The sequence below is a fragment of the Falco rusticolus genome, chromosome 10 (genome assembly GCF_015220075.1).
Source record: "Falco rusticolus isolate bFalRus1 chromosome 10, bFalRus1.pri, whole genome shotgun sequence".
Taxonomy (NCBI): Eukaryota; Metazoa; Chordata; class Aves; order Falconiformes; family Falconidae; genus Falco; species Falco rusticolus.
Window position 1 is genome coordinate 15,771,432 of NC_051196.1, and position 23,505 is coordinate 15,794,936.

General features: G+C 39.4%; 1 protein-coding gene across 4 annotated transcripts in view; it reads right to left on the bottom strand.

The window, feature by feature from the left end:
• Positions 1-23,505, bottom strand: part of NELL1 (neural EGFL like 1) — a 292,015-nt gene that overhangs the window by 182,751 nt on the left and 85,759 nt on the right. For all 4 annotated transcript variants that reach the window (XM_037403130.1, XM_037403128.1, XM_037403129.1 and 1 more), the window contains exon 12: positions 19,356-19,484. In XM_037403130.1, coding sequence (XP_037259027.1) covers positions 19,356-19,484 — 129 coding nt within the window. The remainder of the gene's footprint in view (positions 1-19,355; positions 19,485-23,505) is intronic.

The following is a 23,505-nucleotide window of genomic DNA, read 5'->3' on the forward strand; positions in this document are numbered from 1 at the left end:
TTTTCAGTAACTTTGAAAAGTAAGACATTAGAAAAAGAATGTCAATGCACAGACAATGGAAGAAATAATTATAAAAGGCTTGGGAAAGTATTTGTATTCTGCTTAAACCCCTTGTAAATAGCCCTTCGACCCTCACACCACGCCCACCTGGAGACAGGACAGCAAACACAATTAAAAGCAGAATGTTTAACCACCTAGTGCTAGGGCCAGTGACTAAAACTGCTGGCCTAAGCCTCAGAGAAAAACATACACTGATCACAGGATACAGCAAAGTTCTCAGAAATCTCAGCTAAGATCAAGAAGCCTATCAAAAAAATAGAAAATGATGGAGAGTCTACACAGCTAACCTGTCCAAACAAATAAAAACAAGAGTCAATCACACTGGGAGAGCCTGGGGTTTGCATCAAGCTTGATGAGTCATTTAGAAAAAAACATGACTGGCACCTTTTGAAAGGAAAGATAACATCTGCAGTAAATGAGAATTTAGTAAACAAGGCAATGAAAGCAGCTGGTGAGTAACTAGGCATTGCTCAAATATGACAAATGCAGCCTCTCAGTACAATAAAATACTGGAAAGGAACAAACAAAAATCACCCAAATGTGTCCTGTAAGAGTAAGTTCTATGTAGTTCAAGTGTACTTAGTGCCTCCTCAACACACAGTTTGGTTAGTGCACCGCTTTGATAGCATTCCCACTGTATATTTTTCATGCAAAAATTAATTACTTCTATCTGTCAGGCATCATAAGCTCTCTTACACTAAAATGAGGTTTTGTTTGTTTGCTTCTCTGATGTTTTAATTATTTCTACATGGTTACAACAGGCAAAACAACAGCCTAAAGGTACAGATGTAGCTAACATCTAAAACATACTAGTGTATAAATATGTATGAGTATGCATGCAACTATGGACAATGCTTCTTTTCATAAGTAAGCAACTCACATAAAGCTCAGAACACTTTTTCTGGTACCTTCACATTTAGTTTATTAACATCCTTCAAAATTGCTCCTCATCACAACAAAGTGGCTTTGAGGTAATGAGTAAACATCACTCATTCTTTTACAGGGATAAAAGAAGGTAATGGAGGGCAACACATGAAACCTGGTGTAAGATACTTGTAGCCACTAAATGTTAATGTGCAACACAAACTGTGAAGAACATGATTTGATCACACACTAACATTTATCCTCATGCTTACATCTCACTATTTGCACGTCATTCAAGCCAACATTGATGGTTAAATATTAAAAGAGTTGGCTTCTAACCGCAGAAGAACATGAGAAGAGAACACCGCATTTAAGACAAAATTTATCTAAATTCTTCAGGCAACGTTCAGTATTTCACAGCTGCAACCCAAGCACAATCCCTGCATCACTATTTATTGAGGACTCTGTTCTGTGGTAGCCTCGCACTATAGTGCTAGGCACAGCAAAAAAAAAATCTTAAAACTGTTGATAAGTCGTACTCCATACATACATATACTACCACATCAGCACACAAATTTCTCATGACTGTGACAAAAACAAAGCTAACCAGCATACAGACTATTCAGCTGAACACCAGAGCCCAAAAATGCTAAAGATATCAAGAAGCTGGGTCCTGCAGAGAAGTCCTCCCCAGTCTAACCAATACTACTCGTATCAAAAAAGTCAGCAGAAGTGTAACAGAGAACAGCTTTCAGCTCTCATTTCTTCCCTAGTGGCCAACAGGGGAGAGCCAAGACAAGGAAAGGACGTACCATACAGCGCTTAGCAGCCATACTCTCAGCACTTTCTTCAGTTCTATCATGTGAAGCTACACAAGTCAATGCATGAGTCCAAGTTCACATCATTTAGATTCAATAGAAGACTTAAACGTACCTTCTCTGTACTTTGACTGATTTGCCATTTTCTATCATGTCTGTCCTGTTTCAAGTGCTACCATGTGCTCTTATTTCACCTGTAATCATTCACCTGGTGCCAAGAGGTTGACTCCCAACTAGAATCAAATCATGACAGTCCCCTTTGACAATTAATTACTTTTAAAAAAAAACCAAACAAACAAAAAAACACACACACAACAACAAAAACAACTCACAAACAAACAAGCACAGTCACTTATTCTCTCACATTGCACTCAAGATCAGTTCCGCATTAACAGTATCACCCCAAGCACATCATTCCCTTCAAAACCTCCTTGGAATAATTCTTTTCCATGATGCCTAAAAGCCGCAACAAATGGTTCCACTAAAGGTGTACTCCAACCAGTGCCACATTTTTGCATTTTTCCAGCTGTCTGTGGTTTCCCATTGTCATCTCCTGACAGTGTTTGACATGGTGCAGTACGCTACACTGCAGCTCTCCCTCGGGTGGAAATGAGCCACTGCTACCTTCAAGCGGCTGCCAGCTCTGTGGAACAGGGCAGAGGGAAACTCTTGCTGAGATCCGATCTTAAGACAGGCATCGCAGGCTTCTTCACTTGGGGGCAAAGTCTGTTGTAGAAGTTGACAGCTCTTGCTGAAGTAAGAACTTACCGCACCTTCCTACTTTACAGAGACAGATGCCTCTGCCTTACTTTCACCACCACAACCAATGCATTCCAACAGAATAATTTTAGGTTTATTAAAAAAAAAAAGAAAAAAAGAAAAAAGCAGAAACTATTCACTTAGAAAAGCAGGATTCTACCTAAGCAAAAAGGAAGCTATTCTAAGATTTCAGCTTCAAACCACATTCCCACATTTTTTTCCTCCCACCTAAAACACAGTCTCTTGTCTTATACTTAGGTTATAAAGCCTCCTGGAAAATGAATCCTATTTTTATCATACATCTGAATAACACCTATCGCAGTGATACCCTGCGTCCAAAAATGTACCTGCCAGACGCTGTAGAAATAAAAGCAGTTATAAGCATATGTAACTCTTCTATCTTTAGATCTTCCTATGACATGTGATATATAATGACATATCTAAACATGAGTATAAAAAAAAAACAAAACCCACAAGTCTACAATGGCATCCTATAGCTACCCTACAACTGCAGTGGCATCTCTCAAGGAAGGCTAACTATAAAACTAGCAAAAACCAAAACATTGGAACTTTAGTGGTACACCACAAACACATTGATTCAGGTTCATTATATATAGATACTTATATACATATACAGGCTATGTCCTGTCTATATACCTACCATAACATCACAATATTCCTGCAATTCAAGTAGGCATTACACAGCGGTTCAGCCCTGCTGTTGGTTAAACAACTGCAATAAAAACATATTCTCAATCTTTTCAAGAAGCAAAGCATTTGTTTCTTAACATTGCCAAGCAAAAATCTAATATGCCTCACTACATAAACCTGACCTATGGTAAGACATACAACTGACATATGTTCAAACAAAATTCCCCTAGGGTTCAAATACACCCCTGATCAACATTATCAAAGAATAGCATCTGATGCTGCTGCAGTTAAGACAGCCCAAACTCAGTTTATCCCCTGCAGCTCCAAACAGTTTAACAGATGATACAGTCTTTCTATCTACAGGCCAAAATACATCCTACTGCTACATACATATTTCAAAGAATAACAGTTCCAGCTTTCATGTAGTTGTTGGATACTTGTTTTTATGTCACAACAAAATAACTTCAGTATCATCTCTTCAACTTAAGTAATATCCTTTTCCACTTAAGTCAAAGAAATTGCATCAGACTATAGGTTTTTTAAACAAATAAAAATCGATTCGGTTTAAAAGCAAATAGACAGCTCATGCCCCCTATATCCTTAAATCTGAATGAGGGTATAATGCCTCCACCCTAACTCTGCAGTCCCAGAAGGATCATCTCAGTCTCCTTCAAGTTCTTCTTTTGAAGGACAAGGAGTTATCAACTGTAACAGAAACTCATGCAAGTTAAAATAAAGAAAATACTGTACTACAAATGGGTTGCTTTTCCCTCAAGATTTCTGGTTTTTTTGCCATTTCTAACTTGGACACTTTCTAGGTGTCTCAGGTTTTTTCATCATCACCAGTTCTTGAGAATTCAATATGCCAAATTATTTCATAGGGGTCAGATTAAGGCTGTTTAAGATCACAAGGGCAATTCTCTGGTTTAGTAATAATATGAAAGGAAGAGTTGTCAGGTTGGTCACTTCAGAACTAAATAAAATACAGGAGAAACTACCAGGGAACGATTTATATTCAAAGGGGATTATGGCCAACACTAGAATGTTTACAAAATCAATGGCAACCTAGCACAAACCAGATATAGCTCAGGGGAAGTCACATTGATTAGACACCCCTGCAGTCCAAGATACAGTTCTCTTTTCCATGTTCCTCATTAGTTCATTTCAAGATTTATGTGAATTGCAAAACAGATTTGAGTTATTTATATTGTGTTATCTAAGAAAAAAGAATTCAACTCACCTGAAACAGAAATTCATTTGTTTCCAAATGTTTAATGAGAGAGGATAGTTCAGTCTGCCTCCACATTCATCATCTGTTGCACATTAATGAATATCCAATAACGCCAATACTAACCAAGACAAAACTGACAGAATCTGTTAGCACTCAGACTGAGTTGCCGCTTTCCCTGTGTTCCTACAACACAAAACCAAGCACTCCTGGCAACCGAAACTGTGTATGGCAAAAGCTGTACGTCTTCATAACAGCCAGTGTTTTGTAGCCTTTTATGTAGGACAGTGCTGACAGTAAAAACAGCAAGGTGCTAATTACTAGAAGGTATGTTGGTGCACTGCAGCTGTTGTATTGTCAAGCATCAGCTGTCCTACCAGCCACAAAGGCATGTCAGGTTTTAGCCAAATTTGATATTGCTGTTTGTACAGCAAAATCCTTAGATGAAAACCACACATAGTGGCACCGCAAGGCTCTGAATTGATTCTTGTAGGAAAAGAAACACTGGAAATTGTGCCTTATTTTCTTTCACAAACTGAATGCACTTCAGATTGCTGCTGACCTTTTCACAAAAGCACTGATTCAGCTAGCTACACTGAAAGCCAAAAAGTAAATGGTCACCTGAGGGGTAACAGGTTAGAGCAAGCTCCACAACAGAGAAGACGACCTGACTTTCAAAGGTTAATGTCACTTGCGCCACAGTAAATGGAGGAAACTTTTCATTACTAATATAGTGGTTCTTAAATAATGAAAGAGTGCTTAACTGAAAAATAATTCATGTGCATGAACCTGGCAGCTCTAGGACTAGTGTCTTCAGAGTCTGAATCAGCCTAATTGGAGTGTGTGGAAGATAACTTCCTGACCCAGCTGGTCAGCGAGCCAGGCAGGGGAGATGCCCCACTGGACCTGCTGTGTACAAACAGGGAAGGACTGGTGGGTCATGTGGTAGAGGTCATCTTGGGCATAGCAGTCATAAGACATTAACAGATTTCAATTCTCAGAGAAGTAAGGAGAGGGGTCAGCAGAACCACTACCTTAACTTCCAGAGGGCTGACTTTGGCCTGTTTAAGAGCCTGGCTGACAGAGTCCCTTTGGAGGCAGCCCTGAAGGGCCAAGCACCCCCAGAATGCTGGACATTCTTCGAGAAAGAAGTCTTACAGGTTCAAGAGCAGGCCATCCCCATGTGCCAAAAGATGAGCCAGTGGGGGAGGAGACTGGCCTGGCTCAACAGAGAGATTTGGCTGGAACTCAGGGTGAAAAGGAGAGTCTACCACCTCTGAAAGAAGGGACAGACAACGCTGGAGGACTATAAAGATGTCACAAAGTTATGGAGGGTGAAGGTTAGAGAGGTGAAAGCCCAGCCAGAACTCAGGCTGGCCACGGCTGTAAAAAAAAATCCAAAAGGTGTTTTTACAAATACAGCAGCAACCAAAAGAGGGCCAAGGATAATGTGCATCCTTTATTGGATGTGGTGGGGAACTTTGCCACAAAGGATGAGGAAAAGACTGAGGTACTTAAAGCTTTCTCTGCCTGTCTTTAATAGACCAGCTTCTCTCTGGGTACTCGGCCCCCCGAGCCGGAAGACGGGGACGAGGAGCAGAATGAAGCCCCCACCGTCCAGGAGGAAACGGTCAGTGCCCGGCTGCTCCACTTGGACACGCACCAGTCCACGGGGCTGGATGGGATCCACCCGAGGGTACCGAGGGAGCTGGCAGAAAAGCTCGCCAAGTTGCCCTCCCTCATTTATCAGCATTCTTGGCTAACCGGGGAGGTCCCAAAAGACGGGAGGTCAGCCCATGTGACACCCATCACCGCCGAGCGGGTGAGGGGAGGCCGCGCGTGCTGCCCACCCAGAGCCCAGCGGAGCCTTTGGCCCGTCTCCCCCAGCACCCCCTGTGCCAGCGGCTGCTGCCGGCCGGGCGGGCGAGCTCTGCGCTGGGGTCAAAGCTGCCCGGGCGGCCGAGCCCGAAGCGCGGGGGTGGATGGAGCCACCTCCCGGGGGCGCCGGGCACACGGGGTGTTCCCAGGGCTCCGTGCTGGGGCCAGCCCTGTGCCATGGCTCTGCCCACGGCCTGGGCCAGGGGGGCAGCGCCCTCAGCCAGCTGCAGGGGACCCCGGCCGGGGAGCATGGCCTGCGGGGGGGGTCTGCAGGGGGGCTGGGCCCAGAGGGGCTGGAGCATGTCCAGAGAGGGAGAACAAAGCTGGGAAAGAGGCTGGGGGCTCAGGGGGGACCTGATGGCTCCCGACAGCTGCCTGGCGGGGGCTGTGGGCTGCGGGGGTCGGTCTCTGCTCCCAGGGAACAGCGACAGGACAAGAGGGAACGGCCTCAGGTGGCACCAGGGGAGGTTCAGGTTGGGGATCAGGGAAAATGTCTTCACTGGGAGGGTGGCCAGGCACTGGGACAGGCTGCCCGAGGGGTGGTGGAGTTCACCATCCCTGGAGGTATTTAAAAAAGATGTAGATGCGGGGCTTAGTGACATGGCTTAGTGATGGACATGGCAGTCCTAAATTAACAGTTGGATTTGATGATCTTAAAGGTGTTTTCCAACCAAAATGATTCTCATTGTTCGTTACACAAATTCTAGTATCTAGCAAAGATATTGATCTTCCTGTATGTTTCCCAGTTTTCCATTCTGCCAGTTAAATTACAACACAAGTCCATATAAGTACCACAAAATTCTTTTTGCCTAAGAAACTCACAATGGAAAACCATGCCCATATTCTAGTGGTAAGGAAGAGCTTCATGGAGAGAAAATAATCAGGGTCGTTCCTACTCCTGGAAACAGGAATGCACCAGCAACAATTTCAGGCTGTCATGGCATCCCACATAAGCCAACAGCACAGTCATGACACCACAAAGCACTGAATCAACTTTGCACAAAACTGAGATTTACAGCCTTACAGATGGGAGACTGGAAAGCAAGGAAACAAAGATCTGAGTGATCTGCTCCTGAGGAAACAGAATAAGTGGAAACGGCAACAGCTACTTATTGAACATCCACCATGATGATAGGCCCTACTTTATATTCTCTCCCCTGGGCAGCCGAAGCAGGAGCACCACTGAGCCCCATGCCTTGGGCTCCAACACATGGAAAGCACAGAGTAATGGCCAACCTGCCGTGATGGAGGTTTGCAGCCCAAGGAAACTGCCTGCTTTGCCTAAGCCTAGAGCCAGCCCTGTGGCAACCAGTAATTTTTCAGTGCAAGCTCTTTGCAAAGTAGATCTTCTCTCCTTTTGCAAAACACAGCATGTCTCTGAACTAACGCTAACATTCATGTCTGAAGATGTTACTGTGTATTCATATAATTATCTCAGCACTAATAGCTACCAGTATGTACAGATGCATTCTCTGGTGAAAGCTTGAGGGGAAAATATGAGTCATAAGAATTAGGGAAACAAAATAATGAAAATTAGTACGAGAGGTAAACAATCCTAAGGAATACAAGGGGTAAAAAGGAGTTTGCATTGCCAATTCCATCCTAATCATTTTCAAGCACTTTCTTAAGCCTGTAAGTAGAGAGAAAATAATTTTCCACTATTGAAACACAGTGATCCTTACAGGCACAACTGGTATGAGATGTATACAGCTTCAGTGAGGGAGTTCAGGAGAAGATGTAACACAGCAACAACTTCAACAGAACCAATAAAAAATTTTGGTTTATAAAATGCAATTAATCGGAAACAATCATGAGAAGCAAAACTGAAATGTCTAAACTAGAAATGAAAGGACGAAATTACAAGAAAGTGCTAAAAACAGACAGTGAAAAAAATCGCTATAACCACCCAAAGGGTATTTTGAAATTAGATACCCTACCATTTTTCCTGTTTGTGTATCTTTTTGGAAAAAAAAAAATTGAATACTAAAAGAGTCAGCAAATCAATAGGAAACTAACATCAATACAAGAATTATCTTTGTAGATGCTCTACATAATTTTGTAATAATTTCCATTACTTCAATCAAAGTCTCTGTCAAACATTTTTTAACTCTTTTCCTCAGCCTCCAGAAAGACTCAGGTACAAAGAAGCGTGTTATTAAATAGACACAGATGTCTTAGAAAAACGCACTTTTTGAAAGTTTTTTCAGAGGCAGCTACCTACCTGCATTAAATAGGTTTGTCCGTCAAAAATCTGACAAAGAGGAATTCTCTTTCTAAAAACTAAATACGTACATCGAAATTTTATAGAAAGCCTTTCCTCAGCTGTCAATGAATTCAGTAACTAAAAATTAAAAAAAAACAACACCAAAACAAAAAAACATTTCTTACTATATAAGTAGTTTGCTTACTTTACTACACTTTCTTCAGTCTATTTTGTGGTATTATTGTGCTGTCCCCTATCAATTACCTTCATTCAGTAAACGTCACAATACCCCAGCAAGACAACCAAGGATTTTGTTAACACTATCATCCCAGTTTCCAGACAAACAACCAAAACAGAGAAACCTGCACATATATATACACCGGGAAACGGACAGGCCCTACATCCATTAAGGCCCAGGTAAAGCTTCCTTTTCTTACTAGGATAGTGCGATTGGAAAAAGCAGTCTCCTTTTTAGTTTCAAATAGAGCTCTTCATGCAATACAATAAGAAATTACTATCTTTCTCTTTTTTTCTTAATTAAATTTATAAAAGTATTTCCATAGCACTGAAAAAACAGGAAATTGATTCATTATTTGAACATAAAACCTCATATAAATATATAAAACAAGTATGTCTCTATTTCAGTTGTGAGCAGAAACAGATACACTAAAATTGCTATACACCAGCATAACCCTACTGCGTCTGGATAATGTCAAAAGCTCAATGACTTAATAAATTCAGAACAGATTGCACTTAATATAGACACACCCTGCACAGTTAGTGTACAATTTGATTCCAAATTAATCTGAACAAAAGCCATTAGGAAAAATGTCAGAAAAGGATGCAAAATACGCATGCCGATATCCTAAAAAGAAAGCAGAGAGTTAACCATATAGCAAAGCCCTAGGTCAGCAATAACATCTTTTCCAATTATTTCTTAACCTTTGTGGTTTGTTTTTCGTATGCACATTAGCTTTGAACACCCAGAACCATATCAGTGAGTCGGTTAATAAATCTTGCAGGGAAAAAAATGTGTATACAGTATAAACTTATATTTGTCATGGACTTAGAGAGACACCTGTACTTCTATAACTAATTTTGGTTTTCCATCTACTGGAAACAAAATATATTCACAGAAGGAAAAAGGCAATAGATAATATTTACTGGAACAGCCCCCAGTTATGCTATTACCCAGGGCAAAACACATTTTCCATTAAAAATAATAAAAAAATAAATATTTTTATGAGAAACCTGATGATTTTTCCATTCAGTTGTGGGTTTTTTTGACTGAAGGATAAAAAACTTCATTTCATTCAGTAGCTTAAAAAAAAATAAAATAACAGTTGTAGGAAGGAGGAGGTGGTTGGTTGCTTTGTTGCCCTTTTTCTTGTTTTTCTTTCACAACTAACTTTAGGTAGAGAAAAGCCTTTAATTTTAATCATAAATCATTTTGCGGTCAACACAAAACATGTGCTAGAAGTTCCCTGCATGCAGCAAAGCTGCTGTATTTGTGACCTATATTAGAGACCCCGGGCACTGTAAGTTTCCTGGCTTCCCAGAGTCCTAACACTTCACTTTCACCTTTGCAGCAACATTCATCTCTGCTACCTTCTCCCAAGATGGGGTGCTGTGGCTTCATGGCCAGGTGAAGTGCTGCTGTGTCCGCAGTGTCCCTATCCTCTTACAGCTCAGCATCTGTTCAAGAAGCACCAGAGCCTCGGACCCACTTGTACCAAATCAGCTGGAACTTCTTGAAGGTGTTATTGAAAGAAATTTTCTTTGACACATCACAGCAATGAGAACAGTTCCTAAGGAGTTTAATGCTATTTTTCCCCAACAGCCCTAACATCTATATAGAAATCTGAACAAAATTATTTTCTACATATACTTCACTGCGTCTGTTACCTGAAGACACAACACTTTTAGGCCGAGATCAGAGTCCTCGAAGTCCATCACACAGGTCCTCTAGCAAATCAAGTTTTTTCCTGTGTTTTCAAAATTGATGGGGGGGGGAGGTATTCATTTCAGTTTGTAACAGATCTTGCTGTAGGACCAGTAACAGATCTTGCTGTAGGACCAGTGCACATTCTTCCCTCTTCTGACCCACCCATGACAACTTATAGTTACATTTAGACAGGCTCAAATCAGATCTGTTGTTCTACTAGCATATTGCCAGCACAGACCTTGAAGCAGCTAGATGACATCACTTAGAACATACATTTTCAGAGGCTCACAGCCAAGCCCAATCCAACAGGTCATCTACATATTGGCTGTGAGAACTTCCATATGGACAAGCGACTCCATGCCCCACAAAGCCATTCCTTAAGAGCAATGAAGAGACAGCTTGAGCTGCAAAACTGCATATCAAGGTTCTTTCAAGTAGCTGAAAAAATGTTTACAAGTGCCAGCATTTAAAAGAGATTATCCTTTTTATCATTTCAGGACTTTCAACTACGCAAAATAGTTGCCCTCTGCATTCCCAAGGGCTGCAAAAGGTAACCATAGAGAGCTGACAGCATCTCGTGTCCCTCCAGTGCTCTCCATACAAAACATGGTACAGGATAAAGGATAATAGAATCACAAAATAAATTTAGGTTAGAAGTTCCCTCTGGAGGTTTTCTATTCCAACCCCCTTTTGAACTCCACAGGCCTGTGAGAAAGTTGCTATTCTGTCAGATCCTGGGTAGCTAAAGGCTTTTGTGCTGCTATAAGAAGACGCTGTTTTGCATATATGCACACACACAGACATATGTCACAGATGCATACACACACAATCCCATAATTTTTTAAATGATTCCACTAATGCTCCAGATTTTACAAAAGGCACAGCCTCAACACCTCAACCTCTAGTTTTAAGAGCTACGCAATTTTTAGCAACTTCGGTAAAAGTACTGTTAAGTGGCTTCCATTCAAGTCCAAGCAAAACTTCATTATACACAAATATTTCTCAGCATTTTACAGTCTAGCTCAACCACAAGCAAACTTCCAATCACCACCGCAAGAACAACTCCAGATTTTCTTCTCTGCTTTGCTGCCAAAATGTTTGATGGAAACACTTACCTGGCCTAAACCGCCACAGACCCACTAAAAACTCTTCCAGAGTTTTCTCTTTTTCACTGATGTCAGCAGAAATGTGACAAGAGCTACACTCTGTCATAGTTTGAAGAAAGAACCTTGGCAATATCAGGATCAATACAAGGGCTTAATGGGTAAAGAGCAGCAAGAGCTGTTTCTGCTCAAAGGGTTAGTACATGCACATCATGTCACCATTTATTGCATGGATTTCTCCCTCTTTCAGTGCTGGAACATGCAATGGGAACAATTTGCTATAAGCCCACGTAAAGATAATGACACTGATCCATCAGGAACATACAATCTTTTTTTTTTTTAGTTCCTACTGGTGATCTTTGAAGTCAGATTTGCTACATCACTGTATCATATCCAACAATATGTCATTGAGGTTTTCTTTAACCTACCTAAAAATGAAATAAAGTTCTATTTTTAAAAAAGTAGTAGTTAGAAGTGAAGGCTGTGTGAGGCACTCAGACTAGGCTGCCTCCTAGAGAGATTGTCCTAAAGAGAAGTAGTTCATTCCATCTCTGCTCCTACACACACACACCCCCAAAGTAAAAAATACACGAATGCATCCTTGCCCCCAAATCTGGGATGTGGGCACAAAGGGATCCTGGAGGCTGAATGCAAATATGGACTGGAGAGACAGTGAAGTGCTTAAAAACAGACAGTGAACTAGACCAGTACTGTTTCACCCTGTATTAGAAATGATCAGCCTATTCTTGGCAAATAAAAAAAGGTTAAAAAAAAAAAGCTTTATATAAGAGATATCAAATTATGTCCAATACAATTCAGAAGAAGGCAACCCTAACATGTAAGAGCATTTGTTGAAAGGGAGACAGCATCCCCAGTCCCTCCGTGTAAACAAAAATCCCAAGAGCCTCGCGCAGGATTTTCGTTGCCACGCTGAAGGGGCAAGGAGGTTTCTTTCCTTTAACAGCAATGATTGCAATCTATTCAAATGCAAGTTACTCACATAAGAACTGACAGTTGCAAGGCTCAATTTCTTTGGAGCCATAATTATTTATGACACTTTATTACAATAACTCCAAAACATATGGTTACCTTATTAGAAATTAGAATTTATTTTCATATAAATCTCAGCATGACATTACACCAAAAGAACCAAAGTTACTCCAGGGGATGGCAAATAATTTCACTTTTTGGGGTTTGGTAGTTGGAATATGAATTTAAACTAATTCACTTGTAAATATAAAAGCAGTTTTGATAACACAAATACCTAGAGCCATATAAGGCACAAACAATTTTCTGACAAGTTCTTGAATCTTCTTAGTATAAAAATTTTAACCATTTATTTGAAAACTTTTTCTCCACTAGCCAGTATATCACCTCTGCCTTTGAACATATGCATTTACTTTGCAGGGGGGAGGGTCTATTTTGTTTTTAATTCAGTGTCCTCCAGTAACCGCTCACAGCACGATGAAACTGCAGTCTCATTTAAAGTAAGTCCATAAACACGCAAAGGCAGGAGACTAACAAGTGCCTGACTTCTGATCATGTTATAAAAGACAAATTTGAGTTCATGCAATGGTTAAGATTATTGTCTAAAATAAAAAGCCTTTATGAAAACAGCAGGCAGGACAAATGTATTACATGCATTGTATCACCAAGAGAAGGGACTTTCACTGATTAATAGGATTACCCACATCAGTGGAAGTTTAAAATTGACACTGTCAGGTCAATGAAGTTTTTATATTAGGTTAACAAGTGTCTTTCAAAGAAACTGTAAGCTTTAAAAAAAAAAACAACCTGGCATCAAGTCACATGTTTATAAAAAGGCGTGGGGATGTGTGGGGTGGCTGGGTTGGGTTTTTTAGCTGGGGGCGGGGGGGCGATGGTGATGTTCTTGTTTTGTTGCGGTGTTTGTTTGGTTTGGGGTTTTTTTAAGTCTTTACGTGGGGACTTGGTTACAACTGAAACACTGCCATAGACGTTGTCTTTGCAGCAGACATTATGATCTTAACTGTAACGTTTTTAGATTTTTCTCCTGCCTTCCTCTTTGCTATGGTTTCAGCACAGAGAAAAATTCAGTGCATTTGCAAAAAACGTAGTCATTTGCCATCATTTGTCCCACTTGCTTAACTTGCGGTAATTCAGCAAGTATGCAGCATGTACTTATGCATATACGTACAACAACGCAACACCTTTCACATACAGTGAGTAACAACTGCAGGAAATACGAACATCTTGTAAGGCAGGTTTTTTGAGAGTACAACAACAGAAGGATTACCATTAAAAGATGAACCAGAAGTCAGGTGAACGGACACCATCCAAAATCACAGCCATACATCACCGCCACACAGAAGGTTTCTATGATACCACACAATATTAATGTCACCTCCCAAGCCACAATGCAGCGCAATTAAAACAGCTGCAATAAAATTGCTACAGAGGAGGAGGGGAAAACTCAACAAAACTCAACTTACACAGCAAGAAAAACATAGGCTCTGGAAACTCAGTGGATTGCCAGCAGACTTTTACTCTGAAGGCCGTATGCAGGTCTGGGTCTATTGTTTTTCAGTTTAAACTGCTTGTAAAGAGTTCTGCGCACTAAACAGCTATTTACATAAAGGATGTGATGTGCCTAAGGATTAAACATTAGAGGTAAGCTTTATGAAGCTCTCTCATCTTCAGAACTATAACAGAAGCCATATTGTATGATGAAAGATTTTTCTTGTTCCTCTGTATTCTGCAATAGAAGTAAACTCTTATTTTTGTTTTTCATTAAAGCATGCTGACAGTGAGGTCTTTGCACTTGGAACTATATCAATAATCTTAAAAGGATGATTTTTTTCCTGATTTCTGTGGCAACGGGAAAAAAAACACCTTCTTCCTCTACATTTTGCCATTATATTTTTCTATATGACTTTCAGAAAACAAACATTTTCTGACCAAACCTACATTAACGTATCTTCAGAACAGGGTTTTTTTCCCAACATATCTACATATCTATCTTTCTGTAAAGAATTTCCTGACTATATCTGACATCATAAAGTTCAAAGGTAAAGAAACAGAAAGCAGTAAAGACCACTCCTATGTGTCTGGAATATACTTACAAAGTACAAGGAAATTAAACATGAATTTATTTTTAAATTAACTAGCAGCTGAATCCTGACGTTCCAAGCTTAACCCCTCTCAGGCTGAGAATAGCCTTATGTACCTAAGCTCAAGACTCCTGAGTTGGAAAATGGTACATCTGTTTTTCCACAAACCTAAGATAAGAAGGAATGGGATCTCTTGGTATACAAGCTCAAATACTGAGACGACTAACTTGCAGAGCTGTAAATCAAAATGCATGAAACAGACCACACACACACACAAAAGAAAGAAAGAAAAGAGGAGGAAGAAAAATACTAGCCTTCGAACCTCATTGTCAAGTATGTGAGAGACAAAGCTTTTTCTTGTCTGCCCTCAGAGGTCTCGGCCCAAAAGCAGAGCTCCCAGCCTGTCCTGCAGAATTTCTCTAACCCTAACCACACCACCTGCCTGCAGCTCTCCTGGAGCCATGTGCAGTAGCAGGCTGTTGCAGAAGCGAGACTAGACGGCTAGCCAGGGAGCAGAAGCTACGGACGACCACTGCACGATGGTATGGCACGTCAGGCGAAGTCTGCCTGGTCTGTCCATGCTGCATGCTTGGGTCCATGCTCAGGGGCAAACCACTCAGTTTTCTCCCAAGGCTTTCATTCATGTTTACGCCATCTCGCTCCCCTGACCCAGACCATGGATAAAAATATTAAACAGAATATAGGGAAAATACACCCTACAATTCAATCATACAATGAGAATATTGATCTTGTAGGTTCACTTTAATCAATGGATCCTTTCTTATACTATACCCCTTATGAGAGGAACATTCTTTGGTGACAGTGGATAAGCACATGATGTGTAACGTCACAGGACATCTTGTCATATGCTACTGTATCACTTTTACTAGATGCTTCTTGGGGGCATCAGTAGCTGCGCATGAAGGACAGAAGGTTAATACTAATTTTCTTGTTTCGTGCACTCTTATCAGTGAGAAGAGGCATACGTTCATCCTAACTGAAAGAGTTCATTCCACTTCAGATTTAAACATTCAGATTTAAACAGCTCTCACAATTAATCAGAGCTCAACAGCAATTAGGTATTTAATCACTTTTGCACCAACACAACAACTTTGTGGGCAAAAAGGGCTGTTAATATTTCAAGCTAAAAAGGTAATAAAGAATGAAGAAGTGAGATGTGGCAGGAAAAAATGATTCTGCTTTTGCTGTCTTTGGTGGATAGCTGAATATCCACCTTTTCAGAAGAGATGACTCTGCTCGTTAGCATCTAGAAAGTGAGGATAATCATGCTAGCAACAAGCCTGACTTTCAGCTGATCCAGCTTTATTTTTCTTACTTTCTCTCTGAGCTTCAGACCCCATTTGCTGACAAGTTCCCTGTCCCTTAGTTTGCATTATGCAGACTGGTCCTATTACTATTTGTTAAGTAGTCACAAACTGCGGAGATTTCTGGCTTTAAAAAAACACAAGTATTTGCAGGTCTGCCGTACGTGACCCATAACATGGCTGGAAGAATCAGCATGAGACACACTTAAATGAATTCCCCATTTTTGTCCTGGTTTTGCCACTGAACTCCTACGCCATGTGTAACTAAATCTCATGCACGCAGCTTTCAGCTCTCAACATGGATGCTCCTATGTCATGTGGTAAAAAGTCATAGCTGCAACTGCATACATGCGGCTACACCTTGAATGCTTGCATCCTGCAGACATTGGGCTTGCTAGCTACTTGTGCAGTTCCCAGAATTTATCCATGGATATGTGACAGAGATAAACGCATACTGGTTCAACACTTGTGCCTACGTAACCCCAAGAGCAGTTAAAACCTCGGTCAACATGATTAACAGAAAAATACCTGTAAGTCTCTTTGCAAATAAGAATGCTCTAATTATGTCTCATATATGCAAGACAAGTAGGCAAGTGTCAAAAAAACAACAAAAAAAACCCCAAAACTTTTCTGGTTTCAAGCAAAATACATTGCTTTTACAGAACACAGATAATCTCCACTTACATACTTCATTCATTACAAGCTTCATTTACCTGTTTGTTTTCAGAAACTGTCTTCCCTAAACATATCTATGTTATCTCAAAAATGGAATGCATATAGTGAGTGGTTATCCTACACTTATATTTTGACATGAGTAGCTGCTAACTACTTGAAAAGGAGTTACTGCAAAAGCATAGTAAAAGCCTCTCATGTTTTTATTTTACAAATTTGCTGATGACAATTCTCTGACAGAAGTTAGAATCTTTTTGATTTTTTTCCACCATACTGCAGATGTGAATACAGGATGTTAAACAAAAAGACACAAATACTTGTCAAAAAGCAAAGCAGACTAACACAATTTTTCAGAGATCTCACAAGATCAAAATGATGCCATAAGGTCCAGCAGGATAAAACTGTGTGAATAAGAGCAAGCAGAAACAACAGTAAAAACACAGGTAAGGTTATATAACGCCATACATAAGAATTCACATGCACAAGTATTTCAGATAAATTGGAAGAGAGAAGAAATCCAGAAAGCTCCAGTTAATGATCTGCTTGTGTCATTTAGCAGCGCATGTCACAAGTATGAAATAGTTTAACCTCGCCAGTTCAAAGGAAACAGTAATCTTACACGTCTTTTAAGTTTCAGCGCTCAAGAATGATGAAGACAAATTCAGAACTACAGCTGAGAATATTTTCCTTGCTTCTACAGGTATTTTGTATGTTTAATAGCTCTTGTTTAGGTGCTTTTCCTATTTACTTCTTGGACAGTACACACAGAAATCCAGAACTCCACAAAAAAATCCACTCCTTTACTATAACAACACCCTGCCAAAGTTTACCTTCAGATACCTGGCTTTGATTTCCTTTATTTAAATCACAGCTTCACCATGCATTTGAAAACATTATACACCCAACTATGAAATGATTCTGTTTAGCAGATTAAATGCATAGGTGAGAGAAACTAGGTTAGAGAGGCATTGAAATAAATTTTGCAGAAAGCTGTTCTGTGGAGTGAAAGGAAACTCTGCATAGGGCTGAAAGGAGTCACCTCTTGGCTAATCAATTTGTCATTACGTGTCTGTAATTCCCCTTGCTAAAACAACTTCCCTTCTCTATCTCATAAGCACTACTCTCCATCTAGCAAATTTATAATTTTGCAACATGCAGAGAACACCTCTCTCATCTATCTCATGGTCTCAAGCAGCAACAGCACCTGTGGTTGTTCTGTTGCCTCATGTTTCATCCACATGCCCAGAAGTCTGAGATTCAATTTGCCCTTCCTAAATTTAATGCAACATAGGGTCAGGTATGTTGTAGTTCCCACTAATTTCTTCAAAAAGCTTTTTTTTTCCCCACCACTACCACTAATGCACTACCAACATCTCCAGTATTATTTGAGTCAAGATGTTTGAATTTTTTTTCCATAGAGGAAAAAAGGGACAGTCTGCTACTAGGTAAATAAAAACACTAAGCACTGGTTTTATTTAAAACAGTAAAAAAGAACATATAGAGGATTCTGTATCATAGCTGATAAAGAGCCTTGTTACTGCCTTCTGATTTCTGAAAAGTTCTTGAAGTACATATAGAGCAGCTCTTCTCACAGTTTTTTGTTCAAAAAAAAAGTTTCTCTATATACAGGTTATCTGCTGCCTACCTTTAAAAACAAATGTGTCAAGTGTTTTCCCAGTCCCTGAGAACGCATGTAGAGGACTGTTCAAATTCTTCTTTGTAGAGAACTGACTAAATACCATAAGATTTATAGTTGCAATTTACTGAACAGCTTCATAAAGTGATATTTAAAGCAGTCCTGCTCACTTATATACACTAAAAAGTCTTTTTATGAAAGCGGGATCATTTAAGCCCAGTCCATGCATGTCTCTCTTATTCTTTCATCCTGTCTTTCAATGCTTACAGTATATTTTAACAGCTTGTCCAAAATGCCATCTCCCTTCCATCACCAGTACGATGGGAAAAAGAATCTAGGGAAGTATTTTCTTACAAAGTAGTTGAAAAACCTCCTACGATGGCCAAGATTAAATATTGCAGCCTGACATATAAGGGCATTAAAAATAACTCACAATGCAAAGGCAGGAAGGAATGTGCTATATGTTGATTCATCAATTTAGTTTTTAATAAGTACATCATAGCTATGAATAACGGCCAGCTCTAGAAAACACTGAGAAACAAAAAAAAAAAAAGAAAATAATGCCCCATTGCATTCATTCCTGTGAAGGAATAATACATCAACAGAAGTACCTTAGCTACAGTCTTCTCAGAAATGGGTCTCTTCTGTGTCATAGGAAAACCATTTCAGTAAAGTACCCATCCCACAGAAGTACTTTGGGAAGGACTGCGGATCATCATTTCTATATTCAAGCCCCAGTACACTTTCACACTTACCTTTCTCACAAATGCCAGCAGAATTCCCACTTCCTAAATTAATGCATCATATAAAGATGTTGTTCTCTAAAAAACATTTTATAAGGTAGGTGCTGTTGTCTGAAAACCTCTGTTTTCGAAATTGGAACGACAGCCTGACCATGGGGTGCCAAGGCATAACTGCATGAGGCGTGCCCATAGGTAGGTAATCTAAATGGTCCAGCACCACTTCTAATCTTCAGTCCATATTTATGAACACAAAAAGGGTCCTAGTGATACACACCATCATGAAACTGAACTTTGCAATGTAATTCATTCATCAACCATTTATTTAACACTATGTTGCTGAATACGCTGTTAAGGGGACCGGTACTTGAATATTTTGTTTACCTTCACAATACGCGGAGTCCCCTTGGATAGAGAGATAACCATTCTTGCATTCACAAGTAGCTTTTGTGTTCCGATTTTTGCACTCTGAATTTTCACCACATCTGTGTCCCTCCGCACAGAAGTTATGGCCTGAAACACAAGGAACATGCAAGCTGGTATTAAAGCTTTTTTTTCCCCAGTTTTACAGGTTTAATATTTGCATTCACTTTATCATTACAAAAAACTCTGGCAGGCTACATTCTATAAACCTATCCAGTGCATGCAGGCTTTTTGGATTCCCCCATGAATTCATTCTCAGTAAAACCATTTTGTTCAAAAATGTATTTGCATGACTAGTTTTAGTCAGGAGAAAAGACAACTTCAAAGGAGGAAGCAATGACAATACATTAGTCTTCTACTGAACCTATGTAGGATAAAGTGGCACCTTATCTCCGATTGCCAAGAACTGTAATACTAACTTACATCAAAAGGATAATACAGTGTAATACAGAAAAAAATCCTTCACAAGTCTCTTATTATGCATAATCATGCATGCTTTTAGAAGAGTAAAAATGAGACGTTGCATTAGAACACAAAACTGCACTGGTAATCAAAACAACCTCATACATACTGCCCTGTAATTCTGTCATCAAAAACTAGCTGGATTGTTTCTAAAGTTTACAATTAATCCATGCATCATGTTTTGTAGGGGAGAATTTTTATTAATCTCTCCTTTTTTCTTAACACAAATTCTCAGTAGTTCCTATGTGAACAGTTTCTTTTATCCCATACAAAGTCATTTCTAAGAACATGATGAACTTTCGCACTTCCTTCTATAAAGGCATAACTGGCTGAAGTTCTTTCTTCCCGATTTTCAGTATTTCTCAAAGATGTGTCAAAATCTCTTTCTGCTCAAGTCTAACGTGAAAGCAACTTTATCTATTTAAAGGTACTCCACTGGAAGTACCGTAAGAGATAACTAAATACCTTACAGAATGTGACAACAGAATATTTTTTTTTCTCCCCATTAGTTTATTATTGATGGATTTTTCTTTATTAATACCCAAGAGACAATTTCTATTTGCCCGAGATACATTATATGTTTGATAAATCCTACTTTTTCTGGATTTTTCTCTCCTGGAAGGAGGGCAACCAGAAACCCAGACATACCATCAGCTACTTGTATTCATGTAAGCGCAAGCTGGAATACAAGAACAGTTTTGCCAATTCTGCCTGGTCATAAAGGAGCAAACTAGAAGTTCTGGTTCATTGCTCCTAAACTTTCCTAACATCCCCTAAAGACAGCTTTAAAAAAAAAGATGACCTGGACTTCTAAGATCTAAATGCCAGATTCAGACCTTTGGTCATATCCCTTGCTTTGATATTCTTTAAAGAATTTCAGAAGATTTTAGCTTACACTAAATATAGTTTTCATCTACAGTAAGCAAATTTTCACAGGGCTATACTGAAGCTGTTGCTCATTGATGGTTTTTTAATTTGTTTTTTAACACACGCTTCAGTCATTACTAATTTAAAACGCAAGTTTTGTCATTTCAGTGCACTCCAACTTTCATGAGTCTGATCATCTAACTTTAGGTTGCCAGGTCAGTATTTTTAAAAAAATAACACTTGTTAGCAAGGAGGACTCTTCCTCAGTGCCAACATCCAACTCACACTAAAACTTCTGTTTAATGTTATTAACAACCAAGGTATCTTCCTTGTGCTCAGTTAGTTCGTTCTTTCATTGTAATCCAACTTGCGAAAAAGAACTAATTCCGTTAATGAATACTGCAGATACCCTTTCTAGTCTTCATTCATTTCACAGTCTGGTAAAAACCATTCAAGTATTCCAGATACAGCCCTGTCAAGCCTGAGTACGTTTTATACTGGCAAAAAAGGGCACAGTTACACTGCCTGTAGCCATTTATGCAATCACAGTACTTGACTTCTCATTTTTGCCTTTATAATTTTAATTGAAATCGAACACTGGAACCCATCTCCCCAAACTTATCCATTCAGCATCTAATTTATACTCCCCAAGCAGGATTACTATTCTGTTGGCATTCCAGATAATATCCAAGAGAGAACATGCTTTATAACATTTTCTTTGTCACTGCTTCCCTTAAGACTATGACATCCTAGACTATTTCCTGCTTCTTTAGAATAATAATTCTCCTCTGAACCCATACACAGTAGTAGTTTTACATTTGATTATTATTGGTAGATACTACTAGTCAGAACCAATGTAACATATCAGTGTGTTAAGCTAGGCACTATAAAAATACCACATTTTAATTTACTGTGGATTGCTACTACTGTCCTAGTATAATTTATGTATATTTATTTATTTATATTTATATCCAAACCTGTAAAAGATATTTCATCTTTCTCAGCGTGTTTTAGTTACAATAGTCCTATACAACTTTCTGCACCAAAAAAACCCCTTATTTCTAGGTTCTTTTTATCCCAGTGAGTCAACATTTTACCTTGTAATCAGTTCATGGCAAATTTAAGGCTTACAACTAGCCAAAGGTATGGCTTCTTAGGCTTAAGTTCCAACACAAGTCCCACATCCCAGATCAACCACTCTTCTCTAACAGCACTTTCTCCCAAGAACATGACACTGATTAGTTTTCAGCATCACATCATGGCTCTACGAACCCTTCACTGTTTATCTGGCACCTCTGAAATTCATCAGTATGACTATCCTAACTATCCATTATAAACTTCTCTGGAAAAAGAAGTATTGCTTTTGTTCCCCCGTTTTCAACTCTAATATGAACTGTCTCCATTCAGAATTAGACTCTTTCTTATGTTTTCAAGATTGAAGGCTGTTTAAAGAGCATAGAAGAACATAAGTAATGCTCCAATTCTGTAACTTGTGTAATTAGAGGCTCTAAAGAACTTTTCTTCTCTCTGTAAGAATGCACAATGATAGAACACCTACTACATCTCTAGATTGCCCTGGCATTTATTAAAAGACCTGTGAAATGCTGTTTCCTCTTTTTTAAAATACTGACTAAAAGTGACTCAACTTCATTTTCCCATAGCATTTCAGAAAACTTGTTCAATGCATCTCTAAGTGGAAAGTGGAAGCCATGCCTGTTAAGAGCATGCACAGTGCTAGAACACCGTATGTTACCAAACTTTTACAAAACAAATGTACCTCAAAGGTTAAACAGCAGAAAAGAAAATGTACTTGATTGTATAGAAGAGTACGGGTTCACTGTGCCTCTGTCAGAGTAAGCATACCACTGACGGGATCAGAGGTTTTTCCAAGTACTTCTCTTTTGCAGTGAAGATGTACATTTAGCACTTCAAAAGAGCCAAGAGGAACATACCAAGGAAGCGTGGTTCTTGCATTTCTTAGACCTTGGTCTACTTTCTTCCAGGCTGGGGTTTTGAGACGAGAAAGGAATAAAATGCTATCTACTTTATTTTACTTCCTACTGGACCTGAGTGCTTTTTCTGTTTTTCTGGCAAATAAAGCCCACCTCATATTTGGACTGTAATGTGAAGAAATAAGCTAGCTGTGTTCTTCTCACCTTTAACAATCCTAATTCAATTTCTAATTTAGCTAAATACTTCAATCCTTTCTCACCAGCAGAACAGTCAGGAAGGTACACAGGGCCACTGACTGCTATGACCGTGCTTATACTCCTGACTATAAACTAGAAGGGACCTAAGCACTGACTTAAACATCAATCTAATCATGTCAAATCTATTTATGGAAGCAATTACTTATCTCCAAGCAAGCACAATGGAGAAGAATGCAAATGCCTGATTTTTATTAATTCTTTGGTGTGAAATGGATTATAGGGTTCCTTTAAAATACCTACACAGATGGCAAGACCACCCATTGATACCGCCACGGGATCCCTGAATGTCAACCATGGGTGGCAGCTAGCAGAGGGCATGCATTCTGACTGCCCAGGTCAAAGTAACTGAATTACTAAGACTTCAGAATATTCAGCCATGTCTTATCTGAAAGAGTCAATGCCTCTCTAAATATGAGAAATGGCTTAAAATAGAATCACCACATCTGAGCAAGCAGGCAATTGGAGAGGATTTGACAGAAGCCCACAAAATCTTAAATACTTCTGATTATCTAAACTAATTTCAGGCCAACACAGATGAAAAGGCAAGTGAGCATGAATTAAAATTACAGATA